This window comes from Petromyzon marinus, chromosome 7 (genome assembly GCF_048934315.1).
Source record: "Petromyzon marinus isolate PM22_M1 ecotype Great Lakes invasive population chromosome 7, UKy_Petmar_22M1.pri1.0, whole genome shotgun sequence".
NCBI classification, from domain to species: Eukaryota; Metazoa; Chordata; class Hyperoartia; order Petromyzontiformes; family Petromyzontidae; genus Petromyzon; species Petromyzon marinus.
Genome location: NC_133673.1, coordinates 12339562 through 12365590, shown reverse-complemented (window position 1 = coordinate 12365590; position 26029 = coordinate 12339562). Strand labels below are relative to the sequence as shown.

The 26029-nt window shown below is 51.1% G+C and overlaps 1 protein-coding gene across 6 annotated transcripts in view; it reads right to left on the bottom strand.

Annotated features, from left to right (window-relative positions):
- The window catches only part of LOC116940104 (SH3 and multiple ankyrin repeat domains protein 3-like), a 176511-nt gene that overhangs the window by 17279 nt on the left and 133203 nt on the right, over positions 1-26029 (bottom strand). For 5 of the 6 annotated variants that reach the window (XM_076065400.1, XM_076065399.1, XM_032949437.2 and 2 more), the window contains 4 exons: positions 25736-25871; positions 16608-16691; positions 3674-3813; positions 1252-1354 (listed from right to left, as the gene is read on the bottom strand). In XM_076065400.1, the coding sequence (XP_075921515.1) occupies positions 1252-1354; positions 3674-3813; positions 16608-16691; positions 25736-25871 (463 nt within the window). The remainder of the gene's footprint in view (positions 1-1251; positions 1355-3673; positions 3814-16607; positions 16692-25735; positions 25872-26029) is intronic. The other variant, XM_076065402.1, reaches the window with a different exon arrangement.

Below are 26029 nucleotides of genomic sequence, written 5' to 3'. Positions count from 1 at the left end.
ACCGTGTGCGTTAGTTTATTATTTACTGATCAGAGTACCGTCTGATTATAATTCTTTAATAATGGACGATACCTTTACGGACAGTCTGCAAAAGTGTATTCATTCCGACACTTTCACCGCTACAACAGGCCGAGTGTTTGCAGAGGGATGCATTTGAAACGAGCACCGCAGTGTTTCAGGGCACTATCCGTGAAACGCTCTCGGGCTTCGATCGAGGGCAGCGTGAGCGCCTGTGTGTGTGTGTGTGGCGGGGGTAAGTACCAACAATTCACCCTGAAAACGCCACGCTTTGTCCGATTTTGAAAAGCTAAAAGCAGGGTTGAGCCTAGTTAAGCACTGGGACAGGAGACTACCCATGAATGCCGGGCAATGCAAGGCTTTGGCCACAAGGTGGTAAAGAGAGTTCGGCAACGGATTCTTGAATCTGTGCGTGCAGAGCTCCGAGTGTTAATGGCCCGTTAGGCACCACCAAGTTTCCTCCAGTTTCTTTTAAAATCCCAAAACGCCTGTTGACGGAAATGGGCAAATCATTCCATATGTAAGCAGGGCCATCCTGAAAACGAGTCTTGAGTGTCAGGCTTTCCTGGGTAAGGCCCTTATGATTGTTTTGTGACCGTAAAAGCTCATTACAATGTTCCCAATTTGTTGTTTTCCGGTATATACAATATCCCATTACTCGACACGTATGGTCATGTTTTCAATCCACAGCTGGATGAGGATGAGGGTCTCTCCTCGCCGTGTTGGTCGCGGGGGTTATTTCAGCATACTTCACCAAGCTGGTCAGTGCGGGTCAGTGAAGGCAGAAAGCGTAGACGCTTGAGCATAGAGGAGCATAGAGGAGAGCAAAGGCTTTTTCTGCACTGCCCCCCGACCGTCCACCACGTAGTCTCACAGCAGACTGTATAACAACCCCCATCACTGGCGCAATTCAGGCTTAACCCTGCGAATCCCTCGAGATCTGATAAGAGCAAGTGCATTCTGGGTGATTTGGTCATGGTTTGGTCATCCAACCACTAACCAGGCTCAACCCTGATGGGACCGGGCACACTACAGGTTAACTGGTCACAGGTAACAACATTTTAAAAGCACCAAAAAATCCTTCTTGACACTATTATACCATGTTAACCGTTTTAACATTTTTCCTGCATCTAACATTCGGTCCTAGATCCCTAAAAAAAAAACCTTAATATTGACGTTTCCCTGCGTTACAACGATTGGCGGCATGTGGGCGCTGGGGTTCGCCAAACCAACCGGTCGACTTCTGCCTGGAGAGGGCCTTGCAGAGTCGTGGGGCGGCGCTCATGACGGGCTTCTCGTCCGCGGCGGCTCGGGCGCCCTGCCTCTCAATCAGCTCCTGAAATGAGACGTCCGAGCCATTACGATCCCGACCCAAATTAGAAAATCGGTTACAACGAATGTGGACGTACCACGTGTAACATAATTAAATAAATATTTCGGGAGAAAAATCTATATTTTAATTTCATGCTTGGCTTGTTCAAAAGTTCTTTTTTTTATATTTCCCTTTTTCCTCTTCTCACAATGCAGAGCCTGAAACTGTTTCTTTTGTTTCATTGTAATTTATCAATACCCGGTTACTCTAGAACCACGGAGAGTCCATCGTGCGCTGGCTGGGGCACTCGTCATCTGGACCCCAGGTCACAGGCTTGTTTACTCAAACCCCAGCGGGGTAACGGCTCACCAACGATGCAGAGTGGGGATTATCGGCTATCGCAATGCCTTTTGCAATTTTCCTTGAGAATATATTTTTTCTGCATCAAAACAATATTATGAACATAATCACGGTCGGCGGTATTCCATCCACGATACGGTGTTAAACTGCATCTGCTGATGGAGCCATCTTAAAAAACCACGCTGTTGAGGCAGCCAAAGGAAAACCATCTCCAACGTTCTTCCCCAGTTTCGGCTCAAGAATCAGAGAGGAATGTGGAAAAATGAAGAGGATGAATGAGATTGGATAGGATGGAGAGGGTGTGAGCCATGGACTTGCCCTTTGTACAGACAAATTCAGAATCATATTTTTCAGGAATATTTACAGTTTTGTTCTGTTTGTGTTGGAGATCAGTGTGCCAGGAGAAACCCCATGCATATGAGAAGAAAACTCTGATCTTGCACACACATCACGTTCTGTGCTCTTACGCTATATAAACACAAAAGGCAAAGACTATTTGGCGTTATTGACTTTTTAAAAGGTGGCCAAAACCACACCTGGCTGCCCATGTTAGCACACAGCACCAGACATTTATTTAGGGCCGAGTTGGCCTTGGAAAGGTACAGGACAAATACAAACGCCACCTGCCACTGTTCTTATCTGTGGCTGGAAATGGAACCAAGGTAATCAATGGCATCACAGCATAACCACGCCATGCACACAATATGCCTACAATGTCATGGTGGCGAGATGTTAACTACCTCGCCTGGTATACAGGAGGTCGTGGGTTTGATCCCGACCCTGACGCCTGTACATTTGAAGTTTGCACGTTCTCCCCGTGATCGCGTGGATTTTTCTCCGGGTCGTCCGGCTTTTTCCTCCACATTTAGAACCATGCATTTAGAGTATTTGGCTGCTATGTATTTCCACACCATACACCGTTTTGTTGAGTGATCATTTGTGGCCAGGTCGCTCATGAAAATGAGCTACATAGCTCAGTGGGCTATGTAGTGTACACAGTCACGACCGTCTACGTTCTGTCCACTTGTAGACGAGGACCTCTCGAAGCCTGTGCCATCGCTCATGGTCTCGCAATCCAACGATCTAGCGAGCCTCTGCACACGGGCCGATTGCATCGCTCCGCGTGTGTTGCGGGCTTCCTCTCGGGTGTGTTCCATCCTTTGGCTGCCACTCTGTCTATATGTCTCTTTGTGGCCCACGCCATCATTCAACTATACTATTGAGAACGGCGCTCTGAAATGTAGCAGGCACTCGAGGTGCTACATTCACCGCAACATCAACAAAAACAAATGATATACTTGAATTTAATGGCAAACCTGAATCGGGACGTGCCATTCATCTCTCTCATGAAGCCCTCGGCTCCTTCTTAAAAGGATAATGGAAGACAACACCAAGCTATGGACCTTACGGTAAACCAACATAGTCTGTAGTCTGTGCCCCTTCATCGGCGGAGGGAGAGCAAAACTACACAAACGCTCTCCTGAATCTCGCTGTGGTTGGCAGACCTCGACATTGGTCACTTTTAGGTCCCGAACATTGCCAGGAGACAAATCATCACACGTGTAATGCCGATTACAACAGAGAGTAACTTCGTGAACATGCCCAAGAGGACCCTGACTGCGGAGATGGAGCGATTCGATTATTTTACGTAGTGGAGCTAGATGCATTGTTGTATGAATATATGCTGAACTTCTTTCGCACCGTATGTAGACAAATGGAGATAGCTTGGGGAGGCCTTCTTCCGGCAATGGATGAGATCATGGCTGATGATGACGTTGGTTAGATTGATGAATAGCTGTCAAGAGCCCATGCGAATGGTCCGACCTGGCCACAGGCACTGTGTTCTCTGGGTGCCAGTGTACGGGACCTGCTTTGCTCTTCCAGGAGCACGAAGAGGGTTACCACATTCCAAGCGTGCGTCACGTCAAACCTCGCGCGCGTGCGTGCGTGCGTGCGTGCGTGCGGGGGACGCGGGTCACTCACGCAGATCTCGCCGGGCGTGAGCCGCCGGCTCGTGGGCCTCTGCCGGACTGTGGCCGCACGCGAGTCCGCCGCCGCGTTGTCGTAGGCCGCGGCGTGGGGGGCGACGGTGGCGGCGGCGGCCAAGAGCGCGTCCAGCTTCTCTGCACGGGGAGGCAAAAGCGAGCGCCGGAATCGCAAACCCTCTCGCGCCACGGCCGCTGCGTGGGCCAGAGATCGCTCACACTTGGAGTGATCGCAGAAGTAGTTTTGCGTCATCGGCTTCCGTGGGCTGTGATCGTCCACGGAGGGTCGCGAGTGTTCCGCGTGGGTTCTTCGTCTCGTGTGGGGACGAGACGCTGATATCGCAATTGGAATCCAGAGCTGTCCTTCAAAACGTTGGGTTAATTCGGGGGCGGGTGGGTGCCCTTTAACAAAACTACGTTATATCCATGAAGGCAAAATTTAGACCGTTTGTAATATTATTCCTAGTTATTTTTACGTTATGGACGCAAGAAAAAACACACACACACACACACTGCTGAAACGGCCAAACGAATCACAACAAACCAATTCAGAAGGACAACTCAGCCCTACAGTAGTTTGCTGTACAGGACAGAACTAAACTGGGACTGCAATGGCTCGTGATGTTTCTAGGCAACGTGGAGATGCAACAAACAGCACGGCAGCGTTGCTTTGTACGCTGTTCAATTTTCAGCTTGGTGAGTGTGAGAATCATGTTAATGGCCACAAATAAAATATATACCGTGTAAATATCAATATATCTATCCGGAACATAACATGTCCACCCTAGTACTCTTCGAGGCACTCGGTACAATTGGCAAACAAATTAATATATATACACACACATATGCATAACATTTAATTAAAACTAAACATTTTTAATCTGCATTTGCATGCAGCAGGAGGAAAGGGATTCATTTTGGGCGACTTTGGGTTACATGTTTTTTTTTACCAAACCCCATAGTTTGGAGGAGAGCGTTAAGAGTGCAGCGGTCAGGACACCGCTATTAACCCAACAACCAATTCGAATCTTGTCCATGGAAAACATCGGTGGTGAGTTATATCCAGACGAGTTCCGAGCTCCCTCATGCACCAAACTACACTGACCAAATGTGATGAACAGTGGCTCTTCGTGGCACCAGGCTGAATAATCCACAAAGTCTGCCTCGGGTTGTCGTGCCTCAGCTGACAACATGTGCAGGTGGATTAATTGGACACCTAGAATGCGTTGGGGAATGGATTCTCACGTAGGGACCCATAGACTCACAGGAAGACCCATATATCACAAGAGACCCATAGACTGGCACAGACAGCCACAGACACGCATCGTGAGCCACCGAGAAGCTGAAATGCACTGCTGACAGTGGCTTCATCATCGTCGTCGTAATCTGCGCTTTCTCCACCAGATGAAGCTTCCCAGAGGGAACTGCTTTAGTGGCAGCCCGGCACGTGCGTGCCATCATCTCCACCGCACATTGCCCTCGCGTTACAATTCTCAACGAGTCCACCTGCCCACGCGTCATCAGCTGAGACTGAATAACTTGAAGCGGATTTTGTTGCTTCCTCAACCTGGAACTACGAACTGCCACTGGTGGTGAAGTATGGTCAAATTACCCCCATGACTGACATAGCATGGGGAGGACTTCATGCAAGAGTTGCTTGACGAAGGGAATTATATTGTAATTGTTATTGTTTTAAACCCGATTGCTTAAATTATAGATGCAAACATACCCCCTCTCCCCTTGCAATCCCCTGCCCACAAGATATGCCACATTGTAGAATCTAACCGCGCAGGAGAAACCGATCCAGATGCAATGCACGATACAAGTTACGTGCAAAATGATTTTTTTCAAAAGCTGTCGGTGCGTTTTTTTCTCCTTCCACTTGTCTTTTTAGTTATGGAGGCTGCGATAAGAGCTAACATGTATATTCATCTTAGTCTTAGTTCAGAGAAAATTAATTGGATACAGAATGCACGGACGCAGCATTAATAACCAAAGTGTCTTTTGAAGCACAACATGAAAGGCACATTTAAATAGGCAACGTCAAGACAATGCATGTCGGGTCACTGGCAGCTGCTTAACGGCTTAAGCGTTAAAATACTCGCGCTTCATTATTGAGGACTGAAGGGCACATTTACGCGTGGTCACCTGACCACATGAGAGGTTCCAACGGGGAGGCGCCTTCCATCAAAGCTTCCATCAATTACGCATCACACACGCGGGGCAGCAGGACACAGCGGGACGCACCGGGCCCCACTTGACCCTCACCTCCCTTAATTACAGGCCCGTCAGTCAAGCGCACGCTCTCTCTCGCGGGGGAGGTCGCTCCCTTCTCTGATGCTGCGCCCACCGCGTTTGGGTTTTTTTCTTTATCTGGCCCCGGTTGTCCCTGCTGAGACCCTTCCCATCCGTTTGAGGTGCAGACTCGAGATTATTCTCTTCTGCCCTACGACTGTCTGCCACCCAGCGAAGTGCCTTCATTTTCTCTCCTATGATGATGACAGTAATAATGTATACTCTTTGGTTCTTTCGGTAAAGTCACGTAGGTAGAAAAAACTAAATGATAAATCGCGACGTTTCGATCGCAACACAAGCAATCGTCATCAGGCAGAAAGACACAGCAACAGAACTGCTGAACAAGAAAGGGCTGCTGCAACAAGAGGTTATATAGACAGGTTTGAGGTGGGCGTCACCCAAGGGCAAGTAGGCGGGGTCAGAGATGCAAAGGAGCCCCGTCGCCGTGCGCACGCACAGCAGCCGCGCCAAAGGAGGATTGGCATGCTGATGCAAACGAGCACAGTGGGAAATGAGCCCCGTAGTCGCACACCAGCACCGCCGTCAAGCACGTGCAGCAGCCACGTCATCAGCATGCCAATCCTCCTATGGCGCGGCTGCTGTGCGTGCGCACGGCGACGAGGCTCCTTTGCATCTCTGACTCCGCCTACTTACCCTTGGGTGACGCCCACCTCAAACCTGTCTATATAACCTCTTGTTGCAGCAGCCCTTTCTTGTTCAGCAGTTCTGTTGCTGTGTCTTTCTGCCTGATGACGATTGCTTGTGTTGCGATCGAAACGTCGCGATTTATTATTTAGTTTTTCTACCTACGTGACTTTACCGAAAGAACCAAAGAGTATGGATTCCTGCAGTCACGAAAACTTCAAATCAATAAATAATAATGCTTTGATTTCCTTCCATGGTCTGTAGAATTCTCTCAATCATTCCCTGCACGAATACAATTTTTTTTTAAAAACCTCGTCTTAACTCTTTAGATAAGTATGTTTACCCATATTGAGACGTGGCTAAATCTCGAGGGTATACAAACTTTTTTTTTACCCTCAAACCTAAGACTCTTTTCTAACAGCCCTTTCTCAATCCACTGCTGGATGAAAGCCCTCCCCCACACTCATCAGGACCGTTTGACCATACTTAACCATGCTGGACAACGTGGATTGGTGATGAATATTGGGGGGGGGGGGGGGGGGAGCAATAAATCCCTGGTTTACATCTCAGTCTTCTCGACGGATCCAAGACTGGCTCAAATGTCACTTCCCCCCACTGATGTTAGCCATGTCCGGGAATCGAACTCAAGTCGCCGGGTTTATAGTAGTGCGATGACTGCCATGCGCCACCGCTCCCCCGTCTTACAACATCTAGCCACCCATGCACGATGCGCAACTGGCGCAGAACTATCGACAGACGTACCTGTTCAACAAATGCACACACTTAGGATCTGATCCACGTGTTGGAAAACGATGTATTTTGTCCAGGGATTTAACAAAAAAATTGCCAAGATGTTTCCAATGCACCTTTATTGCCAAAAAATGGGTCCGATTGCCGGGGGTGATAAGTTTCCAACAAGGCGTGAATCTGGCCCATGAGCGTACGGTACACGCGACCCGAGTTGGAGTCGCGATGCTTCGCGTTCGGAGGCTGCTGGCTCGGCTGCATGGAAGAGACGAAGGCAGTTCGGTGGACTCATTGGGACTTTTCGTGCGGAGCAAAATAGCGGTCGCTAAGAATGCGCCCGTGCATTCAACCAGTCGCACGCGACCAACAACAGCCCACCATTTCTCCGCCCATGACGGCTCCACCCTCACCCACAATAGCGTCAAAGTGCCCGCAATGTGTTAAGCGGCCCGGGCATTTTACCGTTTCCTAGCCCAAGTTTCGGTATGCGTGAGGCAGGTGCCCGCTGCGTTTAACAGCGGTGGGGCTAAACAAGTGCCACTGCTGTGGCATTCGTGGTGTAGAGAAGAGCAGATATTGGTTTTGTTGAATGTGTGGACCCACAGAATTGTTTGGCAGATCTCGCACCTCCGATTAGCACGGGTGGCTACATATGGGTGCGAATGCAGTTCGAGACGCACGTACGTACTAAATGACTGGAGGCGTGGCATCACCGCGGAACTTTCGCCAGGCTAGGTGTACATTGAGGCCACCGTGAAGCGTCGAAAGTTTACTGGTGGGGTCACGGGACAGGCTGAGGTGTTTGGGGTTAACTGAATCAGATGACTGGCAGATTGGCCTCCCATACAGGGCCACCGTGCCGTTTCACACGTGCACACGCGCGACACCTAAAACAAACGATGTTTAAAAAGCGAGCTAGTGAAATGTGTGCTGGAAGTCAAGGATTTGAACCATAAAATGTGTGCGGTCTTATTCACAGAATGGAAAGTCTACTAGTTAATAAAATATCGTGATTAAAATTACATATTATATTACTTCAACTCTTGCATGGCTTACAGCTTAGCTCAATCCATTTCTACAGGCCTTAATGATTTAATTAAATTCCACTGAATATGCGCTGAGGCCCTCTGAGGAGCCGGTTGTGAAATTTGTTATTTTCTCTGGACATTGAGGCCTAGTTTTCGAAAAATATAAGACCCGGATAGGATAGGAGGGAGGCTGCTGTTTGCGGCAGGATTCTCTGCGGGCATTTTTAACGGCTTCTGTGTCACAGCGGTTCTTCGGAGCCAGCGTTTCGTGCACCCGGCAAGACCCCACACTGCCAACACTGCCCACCCTCCCTCCCTCTCTCCCGCCCACAAAATTCCGCATTCCTGCCGTACGTCGCTCCCTCAATATCACTTCCCCAGCATCGAACGCCGCAATTTCTCCCCCCCCCCCCAACATCAACGCCCCCCCCAGGATCGCTCTCGTATCTTGGCTACTCCCATAATGCTGCCCCCCCTCCCCACCCCACAACACTCTCCCAGCATCGATCCACCACCATCGCTCCCCAAATACCATGCCCCCAGCATAACTATCACCACCGTCCCCCCCCCCACCATCACTCGCCTAACACCGCCATCACCACCGTTCCCCACCCCCATCACTCCCCCAACACCACCATCACCACCGTTCCCCACCCCCATCGCTCCCCCAACACCACCATCACCACCGTTCCCCCCCCATCACTCCCCTAACACCACCATCACCACCGTTCCCCTACCATCGCTCCCCCAACACCACCATCACCACCGTTCCCCCCCCCATCGCTCTCCTAACACCACAATCACCATCGTTCCCCTACCATCGCTCCCCCAACACCACCATCACCACCGTTCCCCCCCCCCCCCCATCGCTCCCCTAACACCACCATCACCACCTTTCCCCCACTATCACTCCCCTAACACCACCATCACCACCGTTCCCCCACCATCGCTCCCCTAACACCACCATCACCACCGTTCCCCCCCCCCCCCATCGCTCCCCTAACACCACCATCACCACCGTTCCCCCACCATCGCTTCCCTAACACCACCATCACCACCGTTCCCCCCCCATCACTCCCCTAACACCACCATCACCACCGTTCCCCCCCCCCGTGTCGCTCTTAACCCACATACCCACATATTGCCACCGGTGCGAGCTCCGCCCCCGCCCTTCCCCCCCCCGCCCCCTATTCATTCTTCTGGGGATATTTTTCATTGAGAGCTAATGAAGTCATGAAAAAAATTAAGCGCCTTTAATTAGATTGCTTTTTTTTTGCGCCGTTAAAGGCTAAATTAAACCCACGCTGTCTTTGTAAACAATAAGTTTCGGTGCTTTAAAAGCAATTTGCCAAACACCAGCACTTGCGGGCGAATCGAGAGGAAAACATTACACGTTATACGTCTGCCATTAATTTTTTTGTTTTGTGTTTTCACAGTTTACATTCGTGCTTATTTAAAATAAGAAAATTAAATGCTTAATATGAAAGTAGAGCACCCACCGAACACGGCGCGATACATGAATCGATGCGGCTATCGGCTCTCAGTGCCACTGGTAGACTGCAGTATGTGGCACATGGACAAGGAGTCACAGCCACGGTGAGATGCACTTTTTTTCGCTATTTTTAATTTTACCAGGTAAGGCCCACTGAGCTATATAGCTCTTTTTTGCAGAAGCAACGTGGCCACAAATGATAGGTCAATGAAGTGGCTCATCGTCACGTCGACATTTATAGCAGCCAAATACTCCAAACGCGTGACCATTGATTCCAAATGTGGAGGGTAAAACCGGAGGACCCGGATAAAAATCCACGTGACCATGGGGAGAAAACGCAAACTCCGAATATACAGGCGTCAAGGGGTTGGGATCGAACCCACTACCTCCTGCATACCAGGCGAGGGAATTAACATCTCATCAACGCGGTGCCCCCATATCTTCACGGCGCCACCCCCTGGTATACTGTGTCGTGGGAAAACTGGAGTACGTGGCGCGTGACTGGGAGCCACAACCACGGAGAGAGAGAGAGAGAGTTAAACTCAGTTGCAAGCGCTTTACCTTTATCTTCGTGTCTCCCCACCCGACGGCCGACTCCGGCCATCTCTCTCCCCGCCGAACGCACCGCAATCCGCCGAGCCCCACAAAACGCCACTCGGCACAAAAAACGAGAAAAACGCACTCAAGAAAGCGAGCGGCGCGTCTCTGGCGTGCGAAACCACGCCGGGCCCATCACGGCTCATCGATCTGCAGCTGCAGACAACACCGATGCACGTGCCGCAGACGCGGCTAAAAAGCTCACGGTAAGCTGCTGTCAATTTTTTTTGGTTATTTGCGGTCAGCGGCGGCATCCCTGCATAGCTGCCAAATCTGCTCCGCGTTAATGATCCATTACGTTGGCAAACAAGTCAAGGACGTTTTTATAACGGGGAGGTCTCTCATCCAACAGTAGGTAGATGCGGATTGCTGATGATGTAGGAAATTAAAAGTTTGGCACTTTTTTTTGCCCCGTGGTTACATTGTAATCAACACAAAAATGTGCCCAGTGTCTTGTTTTTATCGTTGAAGGTAAAGGCGCAGCCCAGAAATGTCTTGTTCACGTCGCTGCTGGTAGAAGAGCCTCGTGAGCCCCTCGAGAGCGTGCTTTGGCCTCCTCTTCCACGCCGACCAGACGACTTGGAAGAGGTGGGAGTTGCCTACGCATTGCTCCACCACCTGCGACTTGGCAGTCGGCTGTGTGTGTGTGTCCGGTATTTATATTTTGCTCGGAGCCACGGCCCGTCTCCGATTAGCACGGTCGGCTACGTACGGCACGAAAGAAGATCAACGAACATACACATCAATATTGCTGGGTGGGCAGAGTTCGGGGGAGGGGATTTAAGAAACCGTACTTTACCGCTATGCCATGAGATCAAAATCACGTCCAGTACGCTCACATTTATACCACGGCGTCGCGGGGTTTAGTTATCGCGGATTGTTTCCACTGCCGTGCGGGAGACTTCAATCAAACAGGCGACTTCGGGATTGCGAGTCCAGCGCGCTGCTAAGCAAAATGCCGCGGTGGGATCCTTACGAATATTTTTAGTTTATTTTATTCTTGAAATCCATAGGGGGCAGCGGGGTGGGGGGGGGGATCCATCACCCGTGTTGGTTTGTGCTCTCGAGACCCATGTGCCCTCTCCCTCCCACGTCCGTCTGGCCGGCCGAGAAGACTCCTGGCACGAGCTTGACACACAGTGAAACGCTCTCGCGCCCCCCTCACTCCCCCACCACAGCACGCCGCCGCTCCTATTGATCCATCCCACAGCAATTATTGCCGACACCGCCCGCGCCACATATCGCGCCCGCGACACAAGGACACAAGCGGCCGCGGGTAGGAAGTTGCTCGCCAGAACCGACCGTGCTTTCCCGCTTTCAAATCGCTTATCTTGGCCGCTCCAGCGAGGAGCGCCTTCCTCGCGCTCCACACGACGGCGAGCGGCGCGGATGAGCTTAGCGCGGGGCGCAGTAGATCAATTATCAATCGTTCCCCCTCCCCTGGCTTTTTGATGTACGCGGCCTGCCATTGTGCTGTTTCCGTCGCGCGAATCACGATGAAAATCCGCGAGGCGTTCGGCGCCATCACCAGTGGAGCGAGTTCAAAACGCGACACACAGCTCCCTCGATCTCCCTCCGCCTCTCCGAAGCGATCGTCGGCGGGCGGACGTTGGAGAAAAGACTTTCCCCCTAACCATTCTTTTTTTTTCATTTTCGCAGTCGAGAAAAGTGACGGAGTGCCAGCCAGGGAAGAGGAATGCGTTTTGAGATAACGTCTCTCCCGAGGGTGGATTTTTGCATCGCAGGATTGTGGGATATGCCGACGGATTGTGGAAATTTCATCCAGCAGTGAATTGATCATTGTTCATCATCATGATCGCTTTTATTTATATGGCTACAAGCTTTATCAACTGTTGTAAGACCAGGGCAGTACTGTTGTTAAACATGCAAGTCTGACTGACAGCACAGCATTATGGGTATGACATTTAGGAAGTCGTGATCACCGATTTAATTTTTTTATTCCTGCAGAGCTTGCGATGTTTCACGCCTCGTGCTGAACGCACATTCTCAACACTTGTCGCAAGATGCGCACATTCCAGAGTGATCAAAGTTGTGTGAATAAGAGAGCCTGGCCTCGCATTAATGCCAGTCTCACCAACACCTGCCAAGCGCTAAACGCGTGACAGGGGGACATTTTTACAAACATCAGCCCCTTTGTGAACACGAGTTACCTGAAGGTATTTTTGCTAGGATGACTTATTTAATAATAATAACTCAAAATCAAATAAAAGTGATTTCCTTCTCCAGTGAGTGTCGAGGTGACAATCGTATCCCATTTAGAGCCACGAGTCAGTGGTGGAAATTCCACATTCCTAGAGTGGGGGAAGAGCCCATCCATTGGGCAACCACTGTCGAATTCCCCACAAAGTGGCAAGAATGTTATCAACCTCAGAGAGATGATGATGGGCTGAGACGCTGGCTCTTAAGCGTCGAGACACCTGGTCGGATTAACTGAGCAATGTTGATTGACAAGCAGTGTTGAACTTTACATTACTTTACATCACTTGGTGACTGGTGATGGAATGGCAGCCAAAGAAGATAATGTATCACGAGAGGATGACCATCGAGGAGATGGAGCAATGGGATTGAAAAGGATGGGAGCAGCACTTGACCGTGATGGATCCCAACGGCGTGGAAAAGCCTTCATCCAGCAGTTGTTAGACAATGGCTGAAGGTGACTGAACTCAAGGAAGGAAGATACATAAACGTGTACATTGTTGCATGCAAGATGATCTTGGTAAAATCACTGCATCGGCAGGCTCTTTCATTGCGCCCGCCTACATACGCACCGTACACACGTGCGCACAAAGGCCAAAAAAAATCCCCCGTGTATCTGTTAAGGCTGTAAGGTGGGCGGGCGTGGTCAGAACCTAGCCTGGCCACCTTTGTCTCTCCAATGCGAACGATATTTCGCACGCTCGTTGAAGATTTAAGAGTGGATGTAAGCGAGGCCCTGGGACCCGCTTAGTAGTGCGTGCAGTGCGCGCTCAGCACTTACACCCCTGCTCCGCAAAGGAAAAATATCCCTCGTACGGCCTGCAACGGACTGTTAGGGCAACTGCTGTTAGCGAAGCCACCAGAATGACACACGAGTGGGTAAGTGGCCAACATCGCGCCCGGCCGTCTTTGCCTCCCCAGTGCTGATGTTTTTACACACCGCACCAGGTAGGCATTTAATCCGACCCAGGGGAGACCCAGGACCCGTTCCGATATAATCATCGCCGTTATTGGTCGTGAGCTGGAACCCAACCCGTGTCGCCGGCTTTTGTAGCGCAGCGCGAGAACCGCTGCATCACTGCTCCCCGCGCACTTCCCACGCCCGCACCCACGCAGCGTACGGACACACACGGACTGAAATAACCTTTGCGGTTTGTCCTTCCTCCCCTGGAGGGAAGACAGAGCCGAGATGACGGTCATCAGGGTAAGGACCCTTCCAGCCCACACACTTTTCCCCTAAACCATCGTCAGATTGCCAAACGCAGCGCGGTACTTTCATGTTTGCGACTGCTCTTTCACCAAGCGACTAGAATCACCAAGACTGGGAACCTGATCTCAACAGATCCTCAGAAGCTAAGCAAGCTTGAGCCTGGATCATGCTTGGATAAGTTGACGACCATGCATAAAACAGTTAACATCGGCTTTTGTGGGGCTACACTGTGAGTGCAGTGGCGGTGCAGTAGGATCGATTGCGCTGTACCAGGCTCCAGGGTGGTGAACAATTGGTAAAAAAAATCCACGTGACCCCGGCAGCGTGCGGAGGCCATCATCCAGCAGCGGATGGACAAAAAATAACTCGACACGTTACGAGCGCATTTCTCTTCCGGCTCTTCGACACCGTGCGCGTCGGGCCTGTCCACACTCGGGCCTTTTGTCGAACATTCCCACTCATGCTGTTTAATGTCAAGACGGGCTACAAAACCCTCTGGGACGAGGGCTGTAATTTGCAGGGAGCCTCAGAGGTGCGCCGGAGACATCACGGCTAAAGGATGCCGGACAGACAGTATGTGTTTAATGTGCGTCTATAGCAGCCAGTGTCATTAAAGTCATCTTCAAACCACTCGTTGTTCAGTTTAACCGAGTGGTGAGGCCGGTGGTTGGGGGGGGGGGGGGGGTCTGCCACCTTTTTCACTGGAGACCAAGCTGTGGACAGAATTCTCAGTCAGCACCAGGTCTATCAACACTGTGCAGTTTACTGCAATAACGTTCAACGCAATGCCGGTGCCAAATTTCCGTGCAAATAATTTCCTGCCACGTGAACACGGATGCCAATGCCTTGGACAGATAGCAACCCAGCTGAGAGTGCTGCAATGCAGCGCCATTCACATGCTATTGGTGAAGCGAACAATCACTGGCGTTGTTGTTGTTAAAGTTGTTGCTTTTGCGCGAGTCAGTGTACGTACGTATGTACGTTGAACGTCTTTGACACCGTACGTAGCCAACCGTGCTCGTCGGAGGTGCGGGGGAAGAACAAACTAACACACAAAAAGTGGTTCTTTAAGAAATGAGTGTTCAATCTGGACGATGATTTAAAAGTGCACAGCTCCCAGTGCCTTCCTAATATCGGAAAGGAAGAGCGTTCCAGACGGCCGCAGAAGCGCATCTGAAAGCGCCCGATGCGGTGAGCGTCTTTGTTCGATGGCCACCCAAAAGTATCTCCATGCTCAAAAGTGCGTGGAGGATTTCTCATTTTGGGCAGTGGCCATGAGGAAATGGTTGAAATTCCACATTCCTATGACAGGGGCCCAGACTATCCATAGGGCCGCTACCGTAGCCTTCCCTCTCGCAAAGTGGTCTTCATTTGTTGACCCTGGAGTGATGACGAGTGTGAGTCACCACCTGACTAGGATTGGAACTCGTGACATTCTGGTCGAGAGTTTAGCGCTCGTAACTATTGCACCACACAGCTAGAGGCACATCGTTGACACGCGTTACATTGTAGGACGATCACTGGATTTCCAATTCACCTATTGTTTGAATAAATGCCGTTTATTACGTTAAAATGTACGTGGAAAACCGATATGACGGATAAAATTGGAATGGGACCTTCCAAAAAAAAGTATCTTGCTCACAAGATGGATAAAGCATTACATCTGCTTGTTTTTTCAAATAAAGTAAGTTAGCATGCAGTGAATGAGTTACCGCGGTGGATGCCATCCAATCATAGACAGTTATAATCAAGAAGTTACCGTAAAATAAGCTCCACAATCAAAATCAGGACAAAACTAAAAACATACAAATCACAGCACATGGCAGCAGGAGTGAATATTAAAGAGAGAAAGAAACGCTATGTTTTGGAAAATGGTAGAGATAATCAACTGAAAATTTAAGTCAATTTGATTCAAATAAGTTCAGTTATTCCTCTCACTTGTTGTAGGTAAGGCCCACTGAGCTATATAGCTCTGTTTCAGAAGTGGTCTGGCCACAAATTATAGCTCACACAAAGTGGCGGATTTATCACGTGTAAAATTATCTCAGCCAAATACACCAAAATGCATTTTTATAAAAGTGGAGGGGAAAAACCGGAGGGCCCGGAGAAAAATCCATGCGACCACGGGGAGAACACGCAAACTACAAATATACAGCAGGTGTCAGGGTCGGGATGGAACCCACTACCTCCTGTATACCAGGCGAGGTCGTTAACATCTCACCACCATGGCGTGCCAGTCTAATTAGGGAAAATCAGCTAAGTAAAATCCCCGACCGGGATTTTAACCCACAATCTCCGAAGAAGTGCGAGTCCGGGACTGAGAGTACCTTCACCACCCGGCGAGGAGCTACGGAGGACGGCCCAAGTTCATGCCCAAGAGACATCACCACGAGCACAGCGCCGCGCTTCCAACCGAGAGATTCCGTCGTGCGGCCTAGAGACAAGCACCTTGCCAGAGCGACCCTCCGTTACATCGAGTGACCCTCCAGGACGCGGGCAAAGCGTGCACATTCGGGAGCAACCCCAGATTTGTGTTCAGGATCTGACTTTTAAAAAAAAAGGTGTCACGTATGGCGACGTTTTTTTGAGTTGAGCTTCGGAGTTGGCAAGAGGGGGCATGGCACGCAACGCTCGCGGCACGCCATGGCACGCAACTAGCGCGACGGTCAAGAAGGAGGTGGTGCAAGAGTTGCGCGCCTACCCGTCTCGTGCAGCTCGTCCGACTGCGACTTGGAGCGGCTGCTCAGCCCTGTGGAGGGCGCCCGTTTGGGGGGCATCGGCGCTGCTGCGGAAGGCACAGAGATGCATCGAGCCCCGGGGGATCGTGCGTCAGTGACGAGGAGGGGGGGGGGGGTAGGAGGTCAAGCGGAGGTCTCAGGGAGCCGGCGGAGAAAAATGTATATGATTTGTTGTTTTTTTTTTTTTACGGGTGGTAAAATTATCTGCATAACGGGGTGCTGCCGGGGACAAAATGTGTGGGCGGTTTGATGTTTGCGTTCCACGATAATGTGTGAACGTGGTGCTCTCTTGTGGACTGAATGCATCCTATTTGGCAGTCGGTCACTGCGGATGCAGTTAATTCTGGGTAACCATAAGGCCAGCTATGGTTCAAATAACCCCCAAGAGCCGCTCGGCAGAGATGGCAGGGAGGCCCTCATCTGGCGGGGAGGCCCTCATCTAGCGGTGGATTGACCAACGGTTGGAACACGTACCGTTCCGCGTTCGCAATTCGGTCGTTTTTGCTCCAGTAAATTTGTGCATCCCAAACCCCCACAACATCCTGCAACTTCCACCGACACCAGGCGGTCTCCGGGCTGTGGTCGTCCTTGTAAGTGAGAGCTGCTGAGCTCAGCGGGGCCCCGCACCATGCCGAAATCAAGGTCGAGTATCGGCGGATTGGCGCCGCGTGCGTCTCGGGGACTTAGAGAGCGAGGGGGGGCAGAGGCCCTGATGGGGCGCGAGGACTCGTTGCGCCTCGGGCGGGCGGTTCAGAGCGTGGTCTTCGCCGGCTCGTGATCGATGGGAATTGAGCGTGCGACTCAAGTGGGGACCGTTGTTGAAATAATCAATTGTCGGCACTGATCTGAAGGAGCTGCCTTTGAATGTGGCCGCCGTGTGCAAGGTGCCGGTCCAAACGTGGATATTATTTTCGCCGCGAAGCATTTGAAATGTGTTGAAAAACAAAGACGCGCGCGTCGATCAGCGCTGCTGCTGCCGCCGTTGGTAGACAGGCAGCGATGCAGTTTCATGGAACATTATCCATTCTCGCGCTCACAATGCATGCTTCAAATCGTGTGCAAGAGAATTGAACACTGACCATTCATGCAAATAACCGTTTATGCAAATGATGTACTCACACTACATTGAGGATAACCGAGCAAACACAACACTGTACAATTGAGTAGCGATACAAATTAGAAGCAATGCAAGTGAGAACTCAAAAAACACAGGACGGAATAGTAATGCATTTTTATGATCACACGGAAACATCGATTTGTGACAATTCCTCGAATCGCTGCTGACGGTGGTGGTGGAACCAGAGGGTTAGCATGCATCGCCTCGACCAATCACACTCGGGATTATCCGTGTCACTCCAATCACATGGCCACGTATCGACCAATCACGGTGGCTGCGAGAGACACGCCGGGAGAAAATCATACGGCTGTGCGGACAGCGACCGTGCGTTAATGCGCGCGCGCGCGCCCTGACAGGCGTGAACGCACGCGGAATCTATCATGAGGTCTCCTATGCCCAGCACCGCTCCCCGCTCCCACTACCGCCGGTTACGCAAGGCACTGCATCTGCCGCTGACGCATACGTCTCTGTTTACCGGGGTGGGGGCCCGCAACGCAACCAATCATCGATACACTGGCTCGTATGGATTCGAAAATTTCACTACGAGGAATAATGAGTTACATTCGTTGGCCGCTTAACTGCCCCCAGCATCTCAAGGAGCCTTCCGTCACATCTCAATCATTCCCGACGTCCAGACTTGTAATTGTTCAATGTTGTGAATTGCTCTCCAACGTACCGGCGTGCTGTAGCAAAAGCAAATTGTCGCTGTGTTCGCGTGACTTCAATTGTTTGGCTACGTTGGGGGCGCGCGACTCGTCACGTTTGTCAACCTTCGGTAGTCGCGCGGATCACCATCGATGGTGATCAATGTGGATCGATGGCGATCGATGAGGATTGATGAGGATCGATAGTGATCGATGGCACACGATTCAAGTGCGACCGTTGCTTATTTCGCGAGGAGGGTGTACGACACACATCGGCATTCTGGCCCAATAAAATAATGATGTCGTTTTTCTCTCTTCATTTCACTCGAGGGGACCCCCTAATGACAGCTGGCCCTATCATCAGTGGAGTGGTGGGGGAGGGGAGGTGGGGAAGGTGAATTGAGTCGCGTGTGTCAGGGTCGATATTTGTTTCAGTTCATATACTGAATGTGAAGTGATGGTACAGAGGTTGGGGTTGGAACATTGTGCTACGAATTTGGTGACCTTGGTTCGATTTTCCAGCCACGGCTAACATCAGTGGCGAGTGAAACTGAACAAGTGCTGCCCTACCCCCCTATTCACCAACCCGCACTGACCAGCGTGGGGAAGTATGTTCAAAGAACTCCCCGGGAACGACAAGAGGTGGAGAGGCTTTAATCCAGCAGTAGATTGACAAGAGGCGGTACGTTGTAACATTATTATGCTGTATGTACTGCACGTAACGGGCTCGTGTGAACCGATGGATTGAGACTGATACAGTCGCCCCTTTGTTCAAGAATCGATTGTGGAGTGAAATCACGATCGCGAATCGTGACAATTCGTCGAATTGCCCGGAGGCTAAACCATTACACATCTACTGTCTCGCACGATGCTCCTGGCACGGGGATCAATGTAGAATCTCTCAAATCTTTTATCCATTCTCAGTCACGCGCACAGCCAAGAGGACTGTGGTTGCTTTCTTCGCCTACTTTATACCTTCTGCGTGGATTGTAAACGTACCTTACGTTGCGTAAAGCGTCAAATGTTATTTACGCTTCGCACATTACTTTACGTTTGTGCACGTGCTTCTGACCTTTGTGTCACAACTACTACATTTATTGTCGTGTACTCAGGTCTCCCTTGAACAAAAAATAAAATCTGTCTCTCACCGGGTTACAGAGCACAACGAGTGAATGATGTCTTTCAGACAAACTGTGAAAAATCCTAGACGTACCAAAATTTTTTTTGCCAAGGTCAATAACTCCACCGCTGAATTGCACATTCGTCCAGACCCGAGCGCCGAGTAAAAAGTGCAATTTTTTAAAGTCAACATTCATCTTCAAGAAAGGCTACTCGTTAATTAAAGTTGTGACACAAGATGGCTATTTACTTATTTATTCTGAAACTCAATTTGAAATGTTGCAACTATTGTAAAATGAGGAATGCGATGCAGCTTGGGACCACATCAATGTACGGTGACAGCTTCACTTAAAGGCGGTTCTGCCGCAGCCACCGCTGCCTCGATGGGCCCAGCAGGAATGGTCATTACCCCCAGTGCACCGCCACGGAATGCAAATTTTCCCCGCAAACTTCCATTCGTCGCTCCCATTCCTAAGCCGTCACGCAGGCGTCGCCTTCTCGGCAATGGAAAACTAGGTCACAGCCAGTGTGGGATTGGGGAGGACTCAATTAACGAGCGACTGTTAATTTGGGGGGGGGGGGGGGGCTCCTTGCCACATCGCGGGTGCCAGCGAACGGCTCGAGACTTGGCAGAGCCTCCCAATGAGGCTCCCCGTGCCACTCCACCCCCCACACCCCCCCCTCCCACACTCTCCTCTCCTGTCTTAGTGGTTGTGCCGCCTCGTCTCGTGGGAAGAAGGGGAGCCGGGAGTCAAGCCATCCGCACACCACTCAGAACTACTCTCTGACCATCGTCATTACCGTCATGATCGGTAATATTTCAATGTAAAATTCACCGCGCTTCCTCAAAGCAATTGTCGTGATTCCCCCAGACTGCGCACATTTGCTGACGCAGACCGCTCCTGCGCTTCTCTTTGGCGAGCTCTCTGGCTTGTCCCTCGCTCCCTCGTCCGCTCGCTCTTTCCTCCTCCTCCTCCTCCTTCTCAGCAGGAGTCACTATGACAACCCACAAGGCAGCGAATGTATCGTCGTCAGCTGCAAGCTGCGTTTAATGGGCGTCCCAATTACGCCTCCCGTAATGCTCGGCTGTGCGCTCCCCCGTGTGCACGCGAGCGCGTGCACTCCGCCCGGAACACGCGCGAGCTCGCGAGCAGCGCCGAGCGTGATTCACGACCACGGGCTCGGTGAGATCGTCTGGGGCACCAGCGATGGCTCAGCTCAATGCAGTGGCGTAGTGTGGTTGGTATGGGCCCCGGTGCAAGGATTCAATTCCCACCCCAACACCACCAACCCCGTCTAATGGGCGCCACAGTGGTGCGACGTTAACTCCCTCGTCTGATATGTAGGAGGTTGTGGGTTCGACCCTGACGCCTGCTGTACATTTGGAGCTCTGTGTTCTCCTCGTGGCCGCGTAGATTTTTCTCCGGGTCCTCCAGTTTTTCCCTCCACATTTAGAATCAACACGCGTTCAGAGTATTTGGCTGATGTAAATTTTCACACAACGATAAGCCACTTCGTTGAGCTATCACTTGTGGCCGTGTCGCTTCCGAAAAGAAAGAGCTATATAGCTCAGCAGGCCTTACCTGGTAAAATAAAATAAAAAATGTTTAAATAGTTTAGTTTCATTTCACCCCCGCTCTTCGTAGCCCACCAACAGCGACGCCTCTGGCTCAATGCAATGCTGTTCGATGAGCATGGAAGATGAAAGCTGACCGCTAAAATTAGGCCTTGCTGTTGGCTACAAATGTTCTTGACGCACGCGCTGCCGTTATTTCTGCGTCGACAATGCATCGATTACCGTTATTTATTTTTCTCTCGCGATACACGCCGCGACGAATCGTGCGCGCGTGCATAACAATGATTTTCTGTTCATGTGTCATTTTTAACTGGGTCACAGCTGCTATATTTGGTGTAATGTAAAAAAGATTGTTTTTAATCGAACCGTGACCTTGAATCCTGACAATTCAACGAATCTCCAGGGGGCTGAGGGGTTCATTGTTTCACCTTGACTAGCCAATATTTAAAACAATAAAAAATGTTTTACTCCCAGTAGGTTGTGGTTTTTTTTTATTACCAACAAGAGGCAATCTGCATGGCTGCGCTGACAAAATTAACAATAACCCCTAACCTGAATAAATTGAAATTATGCCGAGTGGATTTCAACTGTTATTTCCAAACTAACCCTACAACTTTTGGTCCAAATCCCAAGCTAAACATAAGCCACGTGAATAGAAAAAAAAATTCTTGCTCGAGGATAGATCTTCTACCGGACTTAGACGGCACGTAACAAAGCGAGCGCGCTTGGGCACAGAGGCTGGCGGAGCGCAGTGGGCCAGTGGTCTGTCTCTGTCCGTAACGAACCTCGCCTCCCAGCCTTTTAACATTGTCTGCCAGATCTCGTGTGGGGGGGGGAGGGGTGCCTTATACAGACGCCATCCCAATTCCTCTGCCTGTCAGGCTCTCTCGACGAAAATTCCTTTGGGCAAAAAAAAACGCAATCAAGGGAAGAGAAAAACACAAGTCTCTCTCGCCGCGCCGGGCAGCCCCGTGGCACACACCGCTTAGACGCGAGCGTTATTTACATTCCATTGCTGCGAGCTCACTCGATTGCACATTAAATATTTACCGCAAACAGCCAGGTAAATGCCACGGCGCCAGATTTGCGATGGAGGCACGAGAGCATCCTTGATGAGAGGGGTTAAAAACAGCAACAAAAATCGGCCGCCTTTTAAAGCGAGGGCGATACATATTTTTACTGCTCAGTGGATGGTTGCCTAGGAAACAGAATCCGACATCTCGGGAATCGGGACAAAACAGACCTCCAGCGTGCGTGCGAGAAACACGGCTGCGGCGGCTGCGGTGGCGGAGACACACACACACAAAAACCCGAAATAAATCGGCGATGGAGAGTGAGAGAAGCTCTCTGAGTATGCACAGAAAATATTAAACGTGTAACAAGCGGCGTCGTTGGATCGAGAGAGAGAGAGAGAGGGAGTTCCCCGTGAGTTCGTTCATTCCGCTGCCTTCCGATGGCTCACGAGAGCTAAAAAAAATGAGATACTGGCGAGCAATTAAAATCTCTTTTGGAAGTCGTCAACGTTGGCTTGAGCCTTGTGTGTGGTGCACACGCATGCATGAGTGAGTGGGCGAGCACATGGCAGCATTCTGCACCCTGCACCCCGTGATTGAGCGAGCACATGGAAGCACCCTGCACCCCGTGATTGAGCGAGCACATGGAAGCACCCTGCACCCCATGATTGAGCGAGCACATGGAAGCACCCTGCACCCCATGCGAAGAAGTGACAGCTGAGAGAGAGAGAGCCTGGAACAGAATTATACGATTTTTTTTAAGTAACAGCGCGTGGGCTTGGATGTGGAACCCCCACGTGCTTATGAGATAATCGCGGCCGCGAGGCGTGATGATGTGGGAGGGAACGGCGCTCACGAACAAGCACGGGCTCCCACCAGTGTATCTGGGGGCGGGAGGGAGGGGGGAGGGGGGCAAAGGGGAGCTGACAAACACCCCCATGGAAGGATTGGAACGCTCTACACCGCTGATGCTCCACACTTTTAACCCGCCCCGAGCGCCTCCGAGTGCCGGCACGTGACGCGATCCTCTAACAGAGCAGGAATGGTGCGGACGTTAATTAAAGCGTCACAAGTTCCTGCCGGCTCTGCTACCCGGGCTGCAGGACACACAGATTTTTTTCATTTCTGCTGCAGAAAAAATCAGAAGCAGCTTCGCCTCGAAGGGAAGAGGCGATGTGCTCCGATCACGCGCTTGTCTATTCTTAGGGTAAAGCAATCGCCCTTTGCTGACATCGCTGATGAACTCTCGCGCCCCAACGCGCACTCCTCACCGCTTCCCCCTTTGATTCTAGACGTTTAACCTGCGCCTCGTTCGCCCGCGAAATGCAACCCAGCACAGGGTGACCCCCCACAAGGTGACCCCCATAAGGTGACCCCCCCCACAAGGTGACCCCCCACAAGGTGACCCCCCCACAAGGTGACCCCCCCACAAGGTGACCCCCCCACAAGGTGACCCCCTACAAGGTGACCCCCCACAAGGTGACCCCCCCACAAGGTGACCCCCCCACAAGGTGACCCCCCCCACAAGGTGACCCCCCCACAAGGTGACCCCGCACAAGGTGACCCCCACAAGGTGACCCCCCACAAGGTGACCCCCCACAAGGTGCCCCCCCCACAAGGTGACCCCCACAAGGTGACCCCCCCACAAGGTGACCCTGCACAAGGTGACCCCCACAAGGTAACCCCCCACAAGGTGACCCCCCCCACAAGGTGACCCCCCCACAAGGTGACCCCCCCCACAAGGTGACCCCCCACAAGGTGACCCCGCACAAGGTGACCCCCACAAGGTGACCCTGCACAAGGTGACCCCCACAAGGTAACCCCCCACAAGGTGACCCCCACAAGGTGACCCCCCCACAAGGTGACCTTGCACAAGGTGACCCCCACAAGGTGACCCCGCACAAGGTGACCCCACACAAGGTGACCCCGCACAAGGTGACCCCGCACAAGGTGACCCCGCACAAGGTGACCCCTAAAAGGCGACCCCAAGAAAGGTGACCCCAAGAAAGGCGACCCCACAGAAGGTGACCCCTAAAAGGCGACCCCAAGAGTGAGCCCCACGCACCTCGATGCACCATGGCCCCAGAACGGTTGTCCTGCATCCCTATTTTCATTTTAAAATATTCACCCAATTGTATCCCAAACATTCAATCGTTGCAAAATCACGAGATGAAGAATCAATCCGGACGTCTTGCATGAAACTGCTGCACCAAATTTAATGCGATGGCTCTTTTGTTCCGGCATTGGTTGGTGATCAGGGTAAGGAAGCCTCCTGGATTCGAACCCAGGAGTCTCTGTGGTGCCAGCTCAGCGATCTGGCCTCTGTTGTTTACCAAAACACGCGTTTGTCCTTTTGAAGTATTCAATTCGTAACAATAACGTCATGGTTCAAGACACGCAGCAAGATGTTGTCACACAGCGTATGATACTTGACGTCATGAGATGTCGTCCCTTGTAACGACATGATTGGTAGGGCAGAGGGGGGGGGGTTGCACGCTTCTTGATGGCACTGTTTTTGCGAATGTTGTTGGCACTGATTGTCATCTCCAAGTTTTTTGGGAAATGCTCTCGTCAATTTTGGCAAGTTTTCCACAGGGCAAGTCTCGAATAGCAACACAGCTTTACACTTAAGTTGTGTTCATGTTAGATCATCTTCACGAGGGCTATCGTGCCCTACTTTTTACAGACAGACTGATGGGCGGACGGACAGAGCCGATGCATTAACGCTTTTCAACTCATGTTAACTAATGTTCACTCATGTTGAAATTCATTCAAACGAATGTTGATGGTCCGAATGACATGGCCCACATGTGAGGACTCCTGTTTGCCTTGTGGGCCATCATTTAGCGGGAAAAGCAGTGGTGTGGGTGTTTGGTTCATTGGGTTTGGGAGAAAGAGGAATAAGGAATAGGGATTGGGAAGTGGAATAAGGAAGAAGAATGTTGAAGAGGGACAAGGAAGAGGGATAAGACCCCAACGGAACCATGGTCACCTGTGCACATCACAGCTGCAGTGACATTTATCCGCTGTGGATAGACCAATATTCGACCTCATTTAATCACCCCCCCCCCCCCCCCACGTTGCAGAAGAGCTCTGTTGTAACTTGTGACCATTTACTTGTTAAGGGTCATTTCAAAAGTCGGCGACTTTGAGTGAACCGCACGCGAGTGCGATTGGTTACGCCGCAATTCCTTTTGTTCACCACCGAAAACGCAGGATCTAATGCCCGCGTGCCGAGGTGAGGAAGGATTGCTTTCCACAGGAGATTATAACGGTGGATATTGGGGCACGATAAGGATTAGAATGTATAGGGCGCTTGCTTATTAAATGCATTCGCAACTCAAAGCACAGAACAGCACTGCTCATTTCAACCATTCCAATGCCCTACTTTAGTTTGTATCCAAGGGGACCCCTCCCCCCAGTGGCAGCTGTCCCTGTGTGGTACAAGGTGAACACCGAAAGTGGGTATCAGTCTGCCGCTTGGGAGCGATGTTGCCATGTACATCTTTTTTTTTAAATCAAAGAAGCAATTTGCTGGAACTTTATCAAAATCGCCCAAATTCGGAGACCAAGAAAACGGCACACGTGGGCCTACTGTCATGACGATCAATCTTCAACCTACCTTTCCTCCGTCCACCTTCATCATCGTTGGGCGGGTGGCTGACGGTGATGACCTTGAGCTCCAGCCGGTTGCCGCCCTGCCGGATCATCTGCACCACCTGTCGGTGGCCAGCCTTCACCACGTTCTCCCCATTCACCTGGCCGGTGGGGGCAAGAGATCGGATGTCAAGTTGAGACGCGACGACATTGCCAAGGTATTTTACATTCCCATTTCCCTTGCCCAGTGTCCGCATTTCCCATCCGTTGCGCCATGCCCAGGCACCCTCCGAATGGCATGGTTGGCTACGTGCGGTGG